General features: G+C 43.8%; 1 protein-coding gene across 1 annotated transcript; it reads right to left on the bottom strand.

Moving 5' to 3' along the window:
- Nucleotides 1-13,555: 13,555 nt before the first annotated feature.
- LOC141963430 (G-protein coupled receptor 55-like) lies at nucleotides 13,556-14,449 on the bottom strand. The gene has a single exon (XM_074912789.1). It carries the CDS (start codon nucleotides 14,441-14,443, stop codon nucleotides 13,556-13,558), a length of 888 nt encoding a protein of 295 aa, XP_074768890.1. The 5' UTR covers nucleotides 14,444-14,449.
- Nucleotides 14,450-15,140: the final 691 nt, after the last annotated feature.

The following is a 15,140-nucleotide window of genomic DNA, read 5'->3' as shown; positions in this document are numbered from 1 at the left end:
TGGTGTGGGCAGCAGGAAGCTGCTCTCCACACATCACCTTGTGGTTCTGGGGATGAAGAGGGATTGTTGGGCCACTTTTATGATGTGAAGAATGAAAATATCTCTCAAGTGTTACCCTGTGGAATGGCTCCCTGATGCACGTATCTGAAAACTGAGCAGTCCCCCTTTTATTATGGCTTATAGGACTTTTAGTTGTCCTTACTAGGTATTGTCTACAGCCTATTTAGCTCGACCAGCTGTCAGCTATGCTGATGCCAAGCTAATGAAAGCCTGTTATCACTCTTACACATACTAAGTATGTGCCTTAGGATGTACAAGTTGTTCCTGAGCATTTTGCTGCTGCTAGTCAGAATTCCGGCCAGGACATTATGAAAGTAAGTATTGTGGATGCTGTCACAGCTTTCCAGAGAAAAAGAAGGCATGTTTGGGCAACTGTATAATCTAACAAAAATAGCTTCCCAGGTTAGTGTCCCAGGTCTCAGGTAGAAGCTAACTTCTTTCCATTTTGGTAAGTACAATCCTTGATGGGAGCACTCATGTCCCAGTGAAATCGATGAGGTGCTGCAGCTCTATTGGAGGGAGAACAGAAAGAAAGACTTTGAGGGGAGAAAGTAGCTAACAAATAGGGACTGAGTTTTAGCAAAAATTTTCAGCTGAAGAAAAATAAAATAAAAGCACAAAAAGGTGGGTGGGAGTAGCTAAACTTCCTGATGTGAAGCTGAAGTATTTGATTTATTATTTTGGTAACTGAGTTATTGTTTCTTGCTTTGAAACAATTTTTATGTAAAAATGCTGAATTAAAATGGTCAAGTAACATGGGAACAAAAGAAACACTTAACACTTCATTTTGTGTTAAAAGAAACATGTTGACCAGAATGTCAACAAAATATGACTTTTTTTTTTTTTTTTGTGCTGGAAAAACCTGAGATAAAGAACCTAATTTTGATTTGATCTGAATCTTTTTTTTCAATTTATTTTTATTTCTTAATTTGCATCATACTGCAACAGGAAAAGTCCCTTATTTTCTATCCAGTAGCCAGCCTTACTTGCCACCAGGGCTCAGTGAGACTGAAAAGGGAACTGGAGCTTGAAGTGACATTTGGACCATCCCACTTGTTGTACTAAAATTAGGAGCCTTTGCTTCCTAGAGAGTAAGGGCATCTCTTGAGGATGATTTTGAGTGCTCAGTTTAGGAGTTTCTGCATACCTTAGTCTTCTAAGTTAGACCATATGAATACCCTTGTGTGTCAGATATTTTTAATGACTGGTATTTTTTAAAACGAGACTGACTTTAGGACAGGGGGTACTGGCTGTTGCTTCTCCTGGCTGCTGTGTACACAACCCCTTGTACATTGGATGCTTCCGCTTCTCTGCGTGAGGACTAGACCTGCTTACTCTGAAAGGCAGCTGTCTCTGACTTGATGTGTCTGCAGGTAAGGAGGTAAGTGCTGAGCAGAAATACCAGTTGGGTGTCCCTGCATGCTGGCTTGTGGCTGCTGCTTTCAGCCTCTGTTGTATTAAAGGGAAATGTCTTCATTTAGCTTGGAGCTGCCTCCCCAACAGCTTCAGCTAAGTGACTTCACTAAGTGACCTTCCCATCCCCATAGTCTCCTTTCATATAGTCCCTTTTCCACGGGGTGCCCACAGCTCGCAGGTGGGTCTTGTGGGGCTGAGCTCTCCCATCGAGGTGGCACATGCTGCATGTCCCATTGCAGGGGATGGTCCCCAAGAGGCATCTCCTTACAAAACCCCTGCAGATGGGAGCGGTGCAGCACAGCCCAGAGCCTTAGCCCCTGCCCTCACCTATCCATCACTGGGCTGCGACTGATGGCCTGCTGGAGGCAAGGGGAGGATACTGCAGAGACGATGTAACATGCAAGGCAGCATTGCCACTGGGACTGATTATATAGACTTAGATGCCTCTTCTGTAGGCAGATCATGTCAGAGGATGGGCTGGAGCTGGGTGCATTACTCAAGCAGGAAGAGCACATGATGCAGAGATTGCTGGACAATTACCAGTACTCTAACTCCTTCACTCTTGCTAAAATCTTAAAAGAAATGGATGGGTTGAAGAATCAAGAATCAGCTGTTTCCTTAAATTTGCTGAGAATATTTGCTCTGGGAATTTTATTATTCATAGTGAATGTGGAAGGTGTTCGTGCCAGCTCTAATTAACTGTTCTCGCTAGCACAAAGATGTTCTCCAGTGGAAGCCAGTATGTTATTCTGTTCATTTGGATTAATTAATGTGAAAAGGCCAAGTGTGTAGTTTCATACTTGAATTTTTAGATCTGTATTTGAATTTAATTGATATCATGTTACGCAATGATTGAAATATTCTTGTATTCTGAGCAGGGAAAGAAGTTTCAAAAAAGAAGACAAGTTAATGTTGAAATCAACCTCTCATTAAAATTTGTCATCTTTTAAAGAGATTTCTCTAGGATGTCACACTCTTCCCCCATTTGTTATTCATGGAGCAACTTGTTCTCAGTAAAGTAATAGTAAAGATTTGGATCAGGCCCTAACTCATTTCTCGCTCTTTTCAGGTGGTGATTTTGTGGTTCTGACTGCTAGAACGACAGTCAATCCTCATGGACCATTCTCCAGAAATTGTTGCATGTTAAAACTCTAAAGAAGCTATAAACTTACTTGATTTGGCACTGTGGATACATGGGGCTGCCTTCTGAAAACGGCCCTCTGTCAGCAGCGTTGTTAGAGCACTGCCCTCTGCAAAGCCTGCAGAGGTTTCGGGGAGGTGCAGCCTACCGCTGGCCCCCAGGTACCTCCTCCTGCAGTGTGGCTGGGTCTGACAGTGCCAAGGGCGCTGCGGAAGTGCCCTGGGCAAGGGTGCAGTGATTTAGCAATGCACATCATTAAGAAATTTGGCAAGCTGGATTTGCAAAATGAGGGAAAATTACAGCTCAGTGTTTTTGAACATATCGTGGCCTTTGTGGTAATTATACGATCAGCACCATGTTAATGGTCTCCGTGAGGGAGTATTGGAAAATACAGACCAATAGAATTACCCTTTAGAGAAAGGTTTGGACCTGACAGAGCTGTTGTTTTCAGTTTTGAGTACTGAAAGTAGCAACTTTAGGCAGCATTTTATATGACTTGGCTGAGTTCAGTTTGGTCCTCACATGAACATCATTTCATAGGTTGAACACTGGGAGCAGTCACGACAATGTGTTGTTATATAAGCTGAAAATAAGCACCGGAGGTCACCATAAAAATGTCCAAAAAAAAAAAAAAAAATGCCCAGGGTGGAGTAAACCATGCACAGGCACCTACATCTAATCTGCAGGCTGGCTTTAAAATTATCTGTGACTATCTTTGTGTGGCCACCTGCAGCCCCAGCTCCTGGTGGGTGAAGCAGGCGGGTCTGTGTGGGTTGGCAGCCCCACGCTGCCGGCTCGCTCGTGTCGCAGGTTGTGCAGCTGATGGGTTTTGATTTTGCAATGATCTTAGCAAGATCTCAGAGTAAGTCAGGGCTGTCAGACTAGCTGTGGGGGAAGGGAGTAGGGTGTTCAGTGTATGGGCTCGAAACTTTAGAACACGCTTCCCATCCTGGGCCTTCCCCAGTGCTATTGAAGACTCCCTGCATTATAAGGAGCTTTTAATATGTATTTCAAATACCCCCTTGGCTGCATGCAGTTTGCTGGCAGTCTAACGTCCCCATACAGCAAAGGGCTTGCAGCGTGCTGCCTACGAGGCTGCCTGCTGGGGTCTGAGGTGCTAATGCAGCCTCCTCCTTAAAAACTAACAGCACACCCAGTTATTGAGCAATGCTGGAAAAATCCCACGGCACCACACACAGCACCTGTCTGTGCACAGGTCCCTGCAGTGTAAATGAGGGAGACGTGGAGCGGGAGGGATCACCTGCTCCTCCCTGGGGCAATGAATGTGGCTGGGAACAGAAGACGGGTGATTTCCCACTCCACCACTGGCAGTAACTCTGTTTAAATGTGCTGTGTTTTCCTTTGTGGGCAAGGTCATTGCTTAAACTGTCCCCTAAGTCCAGGGTCTGGGTCAGGGCAAATGCAGTTAGCCCCTGGGATGGGCTTGGACGGTCACAGTGAAATGGCAGCCTTTGGGGGCAGACTGTGACATTTGCCTCTGTCATGTCAGATGACGACCTGTTGGGAATGAGCGCTGCGCTCATCCAAAGCCCCCGTGCCTTGGCCGGCTGCGTGCTCCCTCCCTGGCCCGCCAGCCACAGAGACAGCCCAAGGTGCTTATCAGGTGCTTAGTTGTATTTGGGGGACAGCTGCATATTCAAGGGGTCACAGCTGTCAGTCTTGCCTCTGCTTGGGCCCGGGACCTGAGAAGGAAATAAGGGCCAACTAAGCGTATTCTGTCTCCTGCCCTATTTTGGTCACTTCTCTCCATACAGTTGTCCCCTGCACTGCCAGGAGGTGCTCTTCACCCGGCAGCAGTAGGCTGGGTTGCTGAAAAAAAAATTGCCTGGTAAAATTGCTTTGAGAAACATGTTATGGTTTTGAAAAGACAGGAGGCCTTTAAAACTGATACTCATCCAGTTCTCCAATGAACATGAGTGCTACAAAAGTACAAACAGTTGTAATGTAGCTTGGGCCCCTCTGAAACACAAAGACAGGTTTGCAATAATAAGCTTTTAGACCATCTCTCTCTGAGCTTTGTTACAGCTTTTAAAAAAAGATTCAATTAAGATGTCATGGATATAAATACTTTTTCTTTCTCCCCGCCCCAGTATTTTAGTGTTAGGCCATGAAATGCATGAGCAAACAACAAATGAAGTCAGACCTAGTGGCCTTTATAACAGTGAGTACCGAATATTGAATTGGTTGAAATGTTAAGTGGGGAGAGGAAGGCATGTCAATTCTGTAATGAGGTTTGCAAAGGAAATGCACTTTGCTTTCATTCAGTACTTTTGATGAAGTTGTTTAATTGCACTAAAAGGTAAATATTTGGTATTAATCTTCTTGACAATCTGAATTCATCCAGCGTAGCTGTTTCTGAAACGCCTGCCTCGTTGCCGGAGCAGTGCTTTGTGCTTGCTTCTGTGGACTTGGTGGGTTTTACATTCTCAGTTCACTTCTTTCCCCAGATTTTTCGTTAGCAGCAAGTGCTCGACTATTTTTAAGTTATGACTGTTGGAAGGGCAGCTCCATGTGGGGCTGTTTGCAGAAGCTGTAAAATCGAATAATGCCTTCTAATATTCGCACCTCTCAGTGCGTTCAGTTTGTTTTCTGTGAAACCTGTGGGCAGTGTAACCTTAGTCTGCAGCTGTAACAGGGCAGGGTGGCCACTGCTTGTGGCCACCAGTTTGGCCAAAAAATGGATTTTCTGAGTAAAGAAGGCTCTCTGTGTTCAACACCTGCCTCTGAGGGTTCAGCAGCCACCGGCACCATGGCTCCAGTCCCAGACAGCAAGTGGGGCTGAGGGCTGCTTGGCACCTGTGCCATAGCATATGGGGCTGCTTGCATAAATTAGCATGTCATTAGCTCATCGAATGACCCGCCATGATTCAACAGGTTTCCTGGCTGTGGTGGTGTGACTCGCCTCAGCTGGCTGAGGGATGTGCTGCGGTGGCAGTGCTGAGGGAAGGCAGGAGCTGCCGTCTCAGGTCCGCACACCTCGCACCTCAATCCTCCTCGCACGGTTTTATATTCGAAGTGGGGGAAGCTTAAACAAGCCGTTTAATGTTGAAAACCACATTGTTTCCTCACAGAAACATGGCCCCATGGGCAGCATTTTGTCACTGGGGCTGTGAGCATTTCTATGCAAAGTCGTCCCAGGGTATAGGAAACTTTTAAAGTATTACTGCTTTTCTGTCTGAAACTAGTTTTGAATTTGGCAAATGGCTTTGAGGAGAAAGAAGTTAAATCCTTTGCTGTCAGTATTTAAAACGAACCCTCGAGGGGTAGTCTGCCCACAGCTGGACTTGCCTTCCTGGTCCCTTGGTCTCTTGTCAGGGGCCATTGCAAAAACAGGATCTTGTGGAGACAAAATCCCATATGTCATAGTGTAGTTAGGAAAGTATTTGAGGGTGGTTGGGGTTGTTTTGTCTTATTTTTTTAAAACAAAGCAAACCAGCTGGTTTAGAGGGCAGCAAGAGGAGAAAGGGCTGGCGCTGCACCCTGCTCTTGGGGGAAGTGCGACCCCACCAGGGTCGGCATTTCTTTGTAATTTGTCGTTACTTTGTCATTTTTAAAAATGTAAAAGAAGTAGCTGGTATGGTCAGAGTGAAACGCTGGGCGTCATCAATGTGGGTGTTGAGTGTGACTTGCTCTTGCTGTGCTCTGATGTCAATGGTGTAGTTTGAAAAAAAAAAAAAAAAAAAGGCGAAGGAAAAATGCTGTCTCATGTCACCAGGGCTTAACATGAAAAAAAATTGCAAAGCTGTTGAGAGAAATACATGCAAAATACACGAAGAACTGTCACTCTATATGCCTTTTCTTGGTATTTTCTCTCTGTGGCAGCTTAAGGCTGGAGTTTTCCCCATGGATGATGCTTTGCACAAGGTCTGGAATGCTCTCCACCTTCTGCTGCAGGGGTCCCCGTCTGCTGCCCCGCTGCTTGTCAGCTCACGTGCCTGCTCCGAGATGCACCCTGAGCCCATCGCCCACTGCAGCCTTCGCCAGCACTAGCTCGCCTTGGGGCAGGGATGCTGTTGCCAAGATCTTCCAAAAAGAGCTTTTCACAGCTGGCACCTGCTGAGGAGAGTTGCTGTTGTTTGCCACCACTCTTCTTTTTACTGCATTTCTTTCCTTCTTTTTTAAATTATTTTTTTCTTGGAGTTTCTTTCTCCTTTAAAAGTTTGGTAACAGATGTTGAAAATTGTTCCCATCTAAGGTTGTGAATAGGATTTAAGCGATAAAAAGAAAGTTAAAGCAAATCAGACCCTTGCTTTTGGTTGCATCTATTAACTTCCACCTAGGGATGCAAAAGCAAATCTAAAAAAGCTCTGAAATTCTGTTTACAGTTTAAGGAGCAGCTGATGCCTCTTGAAAAACCTTCAGCCCAGAAGGATTCTGTTGCTTTGTCTCTGACTTTTCTTTATTTCTCCTTCATTGTTCTTCCTAGTGAATGCTATTTGCATGAAAACGAGATCTTTTGTTTCTCAGGAGTTGATCCATCCCTATTACTTATTCCTCATTTGGACATTGACCATTAGAGTCTGAGTCTGTCCAGGGAGTGCAATTAAATCAGACCCTCCAGACTCTAATTGTCTGGGATACTGGGCTCATTTCCGCAGCAACTGATTGTGATATAGAAAAAGGTTTCTAACTTCAGGTGGATTAAGTATGCAGCAGAAGCTGAGCGAACAGGGTTATAATGAAGAGTGGGGTGCAGTAATACAGAAAATGTAAGTTATATCTGTGAAGTACTTTTCTGACATGTATACTTCCCCAGAGTCCTCCAAGGGGAAAATGTAGCTTTTCAAAAAATTGAAATTTGCATGTGCTGTTTCCAGCCATGTTTGAAACTCTACTTCTTCCCTGGAGTCTGAGCCACAGGTGCCTGATCTGCTGTTCCCTTCGCTCCAGTGGGCCAAATGCAACAGAGCTCTGCTTCACGGCTGGTTTGTCACCTGCCATAGGCTTATGGTGCTGCTTCTTCATCTCGATTTGGGAAACTTGCCTAATGATACTTTGTGCTGTCTTCATTAATACTCAAAATGTAATCAAAATGTAACAAGACTTTTCTAGGTGTCCTCAAACTGACCAGCAAAGTGCTTCCTTCCTCTTGTCTCCCTGCCAGGATGACCTTCAAGCTTTGATGCTTTGACATTTTGTATTACACACACACACACACACACACACACACACACACACACATACACACACATACACACACCCCCCATCAAAATAACTTGTATCCTGAACAGTTTTGCCAAAACGTTGGTAAGAGAGATTGTAAACTATGTGGTCCTGTTTACATCTGTGTTTAAAGGACATGTAAACATGAGGTGGGAGCTGGATTGTAACCCTAATGTGTCTAGGAAGAATGTTGAAAACAAGATTCTTGGAGGTATGCAGTGGAGTTCTAGAAAAACAAACAATCTGATGCAAACAAAAGAGTTCTTGGTATGGGAGGCTGACTGCTCTGTTGTGCAGGTTAGACAGCCTGATGGACTAAATATTAGAATGGGTAAATTTACACACAGGATCAGATTTTTGATTGTCAAAAAGTAGGAGAGAGATTTGGGAGGTGTCTTAAAGACATGTTGTGATAGGTGTATGTGGGCATCCCAAGGCAAGTGACACAGGCTAATTTGAGAGAGCAATAACCCATAATGGCATGAAGAATAATAACAATGTGAATGATGTGATTATGTCCAGAAACAAAATCTAGAATAAGACTCAGTGATACTGCTTGATTTCTGCCTAATTGTTCCAAAGCAAGGGACATATTATTTTTGCTTCTGTATTTTGTGTTGCAAAGGTGAGGGGCATTAAAGGTCTCACTACTGCTTTTGAGTGTAGGGTTAAGTTTTGTCTTGTTGTTATAGCATGGAGTTGGTTACAAATGCAAATGTGTCCAGCCCATCGCTTTACCTCCTCCCGCTCCTGATAGCCTAAGTGTGTTTTTTCTGAGGAACCATAAGGCAAGGTGTGTCAGGCTGTGGGTTTGAATGAAGTGTGATCTGGTTCCTTTCATATGATTTTTGCAGTGAGAGACAGGCAGAGGTGGGAAGGGCCTGGAATAGCCCATCCCCATTCAATTCGGCATTGGAGGCTGCGTGGGATACCCCAGGACATCTCAAATGGGAGCAAACACCCCTCATTGCACAGCAGAGTCCTGCCCCAAGGTCCCAACAGGTCTCTGTGCAGCTGCACGCAGGAGCGGCACCAAGAGCCTGAGCTCAGAGTGAGATGAAGAGCATTTCATAGCTCAGGCTTTCATTTACCTTCTCACTACTCATATAAAATGGTCTACATAAACATATTAATATCATTATTTTACACTGCATTAGGGAAACAAATCTATCTGCAGGGTTTTTACAACCATGCCAACCTTGGTCTGTCGAAAGTCCCATTCCTTTATTTCTGGTCCCTTCCAGCTCCAATGTTTTCGAGCCACTGCACTTCCTATTAGCACGAATGAAGTCAGACTAGTCTCTGCTGTCTGCAACTTCTCATGCTTTCCTAAGCTCCTCTTTAAACTGAGTAAAGCTATTTCAGTGTCCTTCATTGTCTCAGACACTACGACTGGCTGAGTGGGACCAGGTTAGATTATGGTCTCTAGAAGGTGGCTTTACTTGTAGTCACAAAGTTAATGCTTAACAGGGAATGGTCAGGATTGTGTTGGTGTACACTGAAGTGTAATCTAAACTGGATTTCCTGGGTTTGTAATGCTTTGGTTTGGATTAACAATTGCCTGACAGTGTTTATAACTCTAAACTGCTGATACTTGGTCTCAAATAAATCCAAGTTTAATGCCTTTTTTGTCTTGGAATAGAGAGGATTAATAGGAATCTGTAGCATACAGCAGACGTTAGGTTTCACATCCTTTGGTGTCTGTAAATGGCACTGATTCAGCTTTTCTTCTTGGGAAGTATTTCTGTTCCTCATAGATTTTTGGTTGTATCAGTATCCCACAGTAACACTTTTTATTACATTAGGTGATATGGTAAATGTCATTCTTATGGAGTGACAGTGTATAAAAATCAGAATAAAATGAATTAATGAGATAAGGAGGTTGTAGGTGTCCTTTGCCTTTCACAGTAGCTAAAGACACTGATTCATTAGAGTTTGTTGCTATGGTAGAAGTTTCTCGGTGAGCAAGAAACCTGATAAAGTCTCAGCTTTTCTGGAGAATGCGATGTCTCCAAAAAGCTGAAGACAGAGGCATATGAAAGGGAAGGAAGGATGAAGACAGGGCTGAGTAAGGTGGGCTGCAGCACTTGATTTGAACTGTAGCTTTGCAGTTGCAAATCTAGGAGCAAACTGCACACGTCGAGTTTGAGAGTCAGAGTATCCTCCCACCAAAACTGGACACGCCCAGGACTCTGTCTGTCTCTGTTGCATCAAGGTCAGCAATGGGAGTGCTCTGTCACTTGATTGTGTCAATTAAGACATTTTTACTTGTGTCTGAGACTTCCATCTCATACTACCAGTAAATACAGCAGATGAAAAGAGCACACAAACAGCTTTGCTGTGTGGGGAAATAAATAACTGTGAAATGAGCTGGGGTGCGATTTCCGTATGTGCCTATTTGTAGTACTCTACAGCAAAATTAACTATTCCACAGTTCTTGTCTATGTGAGTTTTCTCAGAGGGCTTCCCTCTAGCATCTAGAGTGCTATAAATTCATCTTTAGCTCGTGGTGCAGAGGTTTCAGCAGAGAAAACAAAGGACAATTTTAACCCTCTCTAGTGGCAACAGAAATGCTAAAAACACTTTGAGAGGAGCATATACATATGAAAATTTCTATAAAAGCCTACGCATTTCTCTTGGGACTTGCTTTTCTGAGGTTTTTCTCATTATCATTGACCACAGATGTAGTATTGCTCATGGTAAATATTTTGTTCCATTCATTGTATGTGGACATCTTTCATAAAACATAAAAGGCAATAGTGAAATCTGCAGGAGATGCTGGATGCCAGGTACCTGTGCTGATTCTTTCTTTTTGGGAGATGAATGCTCTGGTTGAGATTTCCATGGTTATATGCAAATATCATCAGTGTTGTTTTCTTATAAAGCTTTTTCCTTCCCAATCCAAACAGATACTTCCTGAGCCTGAAACAGAAAATAATAGCTGTACTAGAAGAAATTTGAAAAGCAAAGGACAGATGTGCAGTTAGTGGATACTTAAGTTTGAGCTTCACTGCTTTCCTGGGTGAGTCTGCAGGAAATAGGACATTTGGCTTGTTTTAAGTGTGGCTTCAAAGCTGCTGAAACAAACACATGCCCAGTCTTTTAGTGAAACCTGCAAATAAGTGAGTAGGAATAGGAAAGTCACTTATGTGAATATGACACATGCATAAATGTCTGCAAGACAGGCCTTGGCAGATGAAATGGGTTGGTTGGCCCAAAGGGTGAAGTTCCCTGGCAGAGAAGCTTCACCACCCCCCATGACCCACTATGCTTTCAGTGCTCGTTTAAACACTTTAACTATCCAAATGCAGAAACAAGCACAAGTGGGAAAAGTACTCCATAACATCTCTCTAGCCCCCATTCTCATTCTTTCAGAACAAACTAATGATTTTTAACTAAGAACTGTATGTGCTAGGAATAAGTCCTCTGTTCTTAGGGGTGAATAATTTCCAAACAAATCCTGAATCCAGGGTTTTGCTTTCTTTTTTCCCTCGGATGATTCATTACCTGTATTCTGGAAAACCTGTGATGGCTTTAGATTGCATATTTTCAGATTTTTTTTCTTTTTATTTCTCAGCACTCTGTCTTTAATAAATTCTCTTGGTACAAACAGAAATCTCACTAGTCTCACTAGACACCCAGTGCCATGATTTGTATATAAAGCCCATGAAAAAACTGTTACAGCGATCCACCTGAGCAAAGAGAATGGATCAGACCACACCTGATTTGACCTGGAAAGTAAATGATGAGAGGCCTAGAAGCAGTAAGATCCAGCAGAGAGCTTTTAAGTAGAAAATGTTGCCTTTGCAAATTATAATTTCTCCCAGAAATCTAGAATGAAAGTTGTTACCCTGCTCTGATAGTGTTCTCTAGAGCTGGCAGAGGCACTGTGAGCCATGTGTAGCGTCAGGGACCTCAGATGGTGTTGGGCTGTATCCTGTCTGTGGGGAGGTAGTAGCTTTTCCACACATCAGTCTGTCTCTAGGAAAAAATCGGTGGCCAGAAATGATGGAAAAACCTAGGTGAGAGGCTTGGGAGAAGAAGAAATGCCTCAAATGCTTTTAACTTGTCCTTCATACAGTTTTAACTATGCTTAATTTGGTCAACATCCCTGCCTCTTCTAAGCAGTGTGTTGTTGCTGAAGGAGGTAGTCAAGCCAAAAATTCCTAAGTTTTCTGTTTACCAGTGCTCTAAATTAATGACAATGTAAGTTACTTTATGATCTGTGGGATCAAGGACAGCAGGATAATAAATTAATAAGAACAGGCATACTTAAAAATGGAAAAAATGCTGAGCAACAGGAAGCATAAAACTACAGGTGAGCTTCTAGTCTCAATCATAGCAGTGTAAGCCCAAAGTCATGTCAATAAGACTAATGGAGATGCCCTGGGCTATAAAAATGCAACTGAGACCAGTTTCCTGATATACTTTGGCATTTTCTGCCTAGAAGATATACTGCAAGGTTCTAGCTCAACATGAATATGAAAACAATTGCTTTGGTTGTCATCATCCTCGTTGCTCAGGAAAGTGGCAGCTGGCTGCTAGGGTAGCGGTAGGCAGCAATGGGGCTCCTCCCCAGCAGTGAGCTACCTCTCTTCAGGCTGGGAGCGTGTTGTCATTCAGTTTATCTAGATGCCTGTGAGCATTGATAAGAAGTAACTTACAGGCATGTTAGGCTCCTGCTGGTGGATTATTTTTTATTGCCTTTTTTGTTTGGGAAATGGTAGTGCTCAGCTTGCTCCGAGGTCCAAAAAGTTGCTTTCCCCTTGGGATCCTGTGTTGCCGGCTGCTGCTTTAGGGATCAGGGCTGCTCTTATCTTATCCCCCAGTAAGGTGGGGGTTGCTTCTTCAGATTAATGTGTTTGCTACTACATTGGACTCAGGCTTTTTTTTTTTCCATGCTCTTGTTTTGTTTGGCTCTGTTCATGAAACTAGGTTCGTAACCAAGCTGGAAGGAACAGATAAATGAAAAGCCTGTGAGCAGGAATGGACCTGGTGAGGAAGCCTGGAACTGGAATAGTCAATTAATCTGAGCTATCTGGTCACTTGAGCCAGTGGAAATATTGGAAGTGCAATGTGGTAGGCACAGGACCTGTTGCTAGAACAAGAGTTGTACCTTGCAGAGCAAGTCAGCCAGTGGAAGAGTGGCATGGAGATCTTGCTGTACCTATGTTAACCTAAAACTACCTTTGGACTTAGAGCTACAATAAGTTTATTATTTGAAGTAGCATGTGCAAAACTAAACCTGACAGGTGTTTATGTATGTGATCATGACTGTACATGATCAGGGCAGGGGAAGCAATAGAACTTAGTCTGAAGTTTTTTACCATAAACTCTGAGTCTTTCAGGAGCTGAAGTCTGTACTAACTAAATGCCTGGGGAGGTTTGCAGGTGCCATACAGATGGGGAGGCTGAAAGATGCTATCGCATATAAGTGAACAAATTTTGTTTCAATGTAAGGAGGAATCACATCCAAAGAGATATGCATCATCATTTATAGGAAATATTTCCATTTCTCTTTACCCATAAATGCTAACACAAGACATTATGGACGGAAATAAAAAAAGTTAGGAGCAGTCCCCTGGTAATGGACTTAGGTTTGGTTTTATGAACTATTTTCAGATCTGAATATTTAAAATAAATTGCTTAGATAAGTAGTTCAGGACCCTGCACTTTCCATGAAATCATCTCCACACATCATCCCAAGTAACTAATACGTAGCACATGAATCAAGGCTTTCTCGTGGCTGTTTTTTCACTGTTTTGTGTCTTCCAAGGACTCCTTTAAAACGAAATAATAACACACCCCATCAAGACAGCAGTTCAGGTTTGCCCAGCAGAGGGTGACCTGAACAATGTCTCGGAGCACTTGCTGAGAACTGGTGTGAATGATGTTATTCTTCACCAAAAAGTACACGAAGTATGCCACGTGGTAAGGCGTGAAACAGACCAAAAACGCCGCAAGGTTTGTCACCACTATCTTCTCTGCTCTGGTGGTGTCTGTCTGTGGGTTGTCTGGTCTTCTGTGCTTTCTCAAACACCTGATGGTCTGAACAGTGCAGAAGGTCATGGCTGCCATGCTGCCAAAGAAGGTAATCTCCAAGGTGCTCAACAGGCCTGTGTTTTCCCATGTGCTCTTGGAGAAGTTATGGAAGCAGGATGAGATGTTGTGACCCTCTCCATGCAGTTGGAAAGTAGAGATTGTCCCAGCTGAGGTGCCCAGGCAGATGACAGCACAGACCATAGCAGCTTTCTTGGTGGATCGCAGGGCAGAAGCTCTGAAAGGGTGTCGGATAGCAAGGTACCGGTCTACACAGGTGCAGAGGGAGATCAGGATGCTGCCATACATGTTTACAAAGTAAAGACTCTCCAAGGTGGAGCAAAACAGAGACCCTAAGTTCCAGTTATCCTGAAGGTGGTAGGAAATGATTTTAAAAGGAAGAGTAAACAACAGCAAAGTATCCAGGAAAATAAGAGCTATCATGTAGACTGTAGATTCAGAGAGCTTTTTAACCTTAAAAAACAGGAATGACAGAGCCATCACATTGAACAGCAATCCCAGGGTAAATGTGGGGGTGTACATGATGAGCTGGAACAGTTCCACGGTAGTGCTGATATTGCTCTTGACACGGGTGTCATTCATATCTCCGGGTATGCTGGAAGAGAAGGAAATCACCTTCACCACAGGGAAGGATGAAGATCACGTTTAAGACACGGTATAAAGGCCAGTGAGGTCTCTATGTGTCCACAGGCCTGGAGACGCTTTTTCCTCTCAGGTTGCTGTGTGCTGAATTGCAGCTCCCGCTAACATGGAGTGGCTCAGCACTAAGGGATCTTGGGGCAAAGTGGTGCCTCAAGGAGGACTGAGGCTTTTTGGGGTCCAAGCCTCACCTGCACTGTTACCTGTTACCCCAAACTGTGCTGCCCTATAATTTAGGCTCAGAAGAGTATAGATGTCACTGCTCCATCCCCTTGGAATGATGTGATCTCTGCAGAGGCAGGGGAGTAGCCCCTGATTTTAGGGTTATTTGGATTGTGGGGATGGAGGCAATTAATTGGATCAGGTTTCCTGAATCAAGCTATCGTAGGACACTTTGGGGACCCAAGAGCATAAGGGTTGCCCGTGTTTATTAATGTGAAGATCCCAAGGAGTCACTGCCAACCTGCACACTGTCCCACCACCACTGAACGAAGAGGGGCTCTGGTTACCTCTGGCCCTTCTGACAAGCTGGCTAAAAGCAGCAGGCGGAAGTTTCAAGCAGGCTATTTCTAGCAGAGGTTAAGTCTTTAGAAGAAGAATGAGATTTAAGAACCCAAGCTTTTGTCTAAATCAGCCAGAC

This window comes from Athene noctua, chromosome 8 (genome assembly GCF_965140245.1).
Source record: "Athene noctua chromosome 8, bAthNoc1.hap1.1, whole genome shotgun sequence".
In the NCBI taxonomy this organism is placed as follows: Eukaryota; Metazoa; Chordata; class Aves; order Strigiformes; family Strigidae; genus Athene; species Athene noctua.
Note: the sequence above shows the minus strand (reverse complement) of the source record. Positions and strands in the feature narration are given on the sequence as shown.

Excerpts from the sequence above, each read along its gene's own strand:
- LOC141963430 (XM_074912789.1), bottom strand. The coding sequence starts at position 14,443 with ATGAATGACACCCGTGTCAAGAGCAATATCAGCACTACCGTGGAACTG.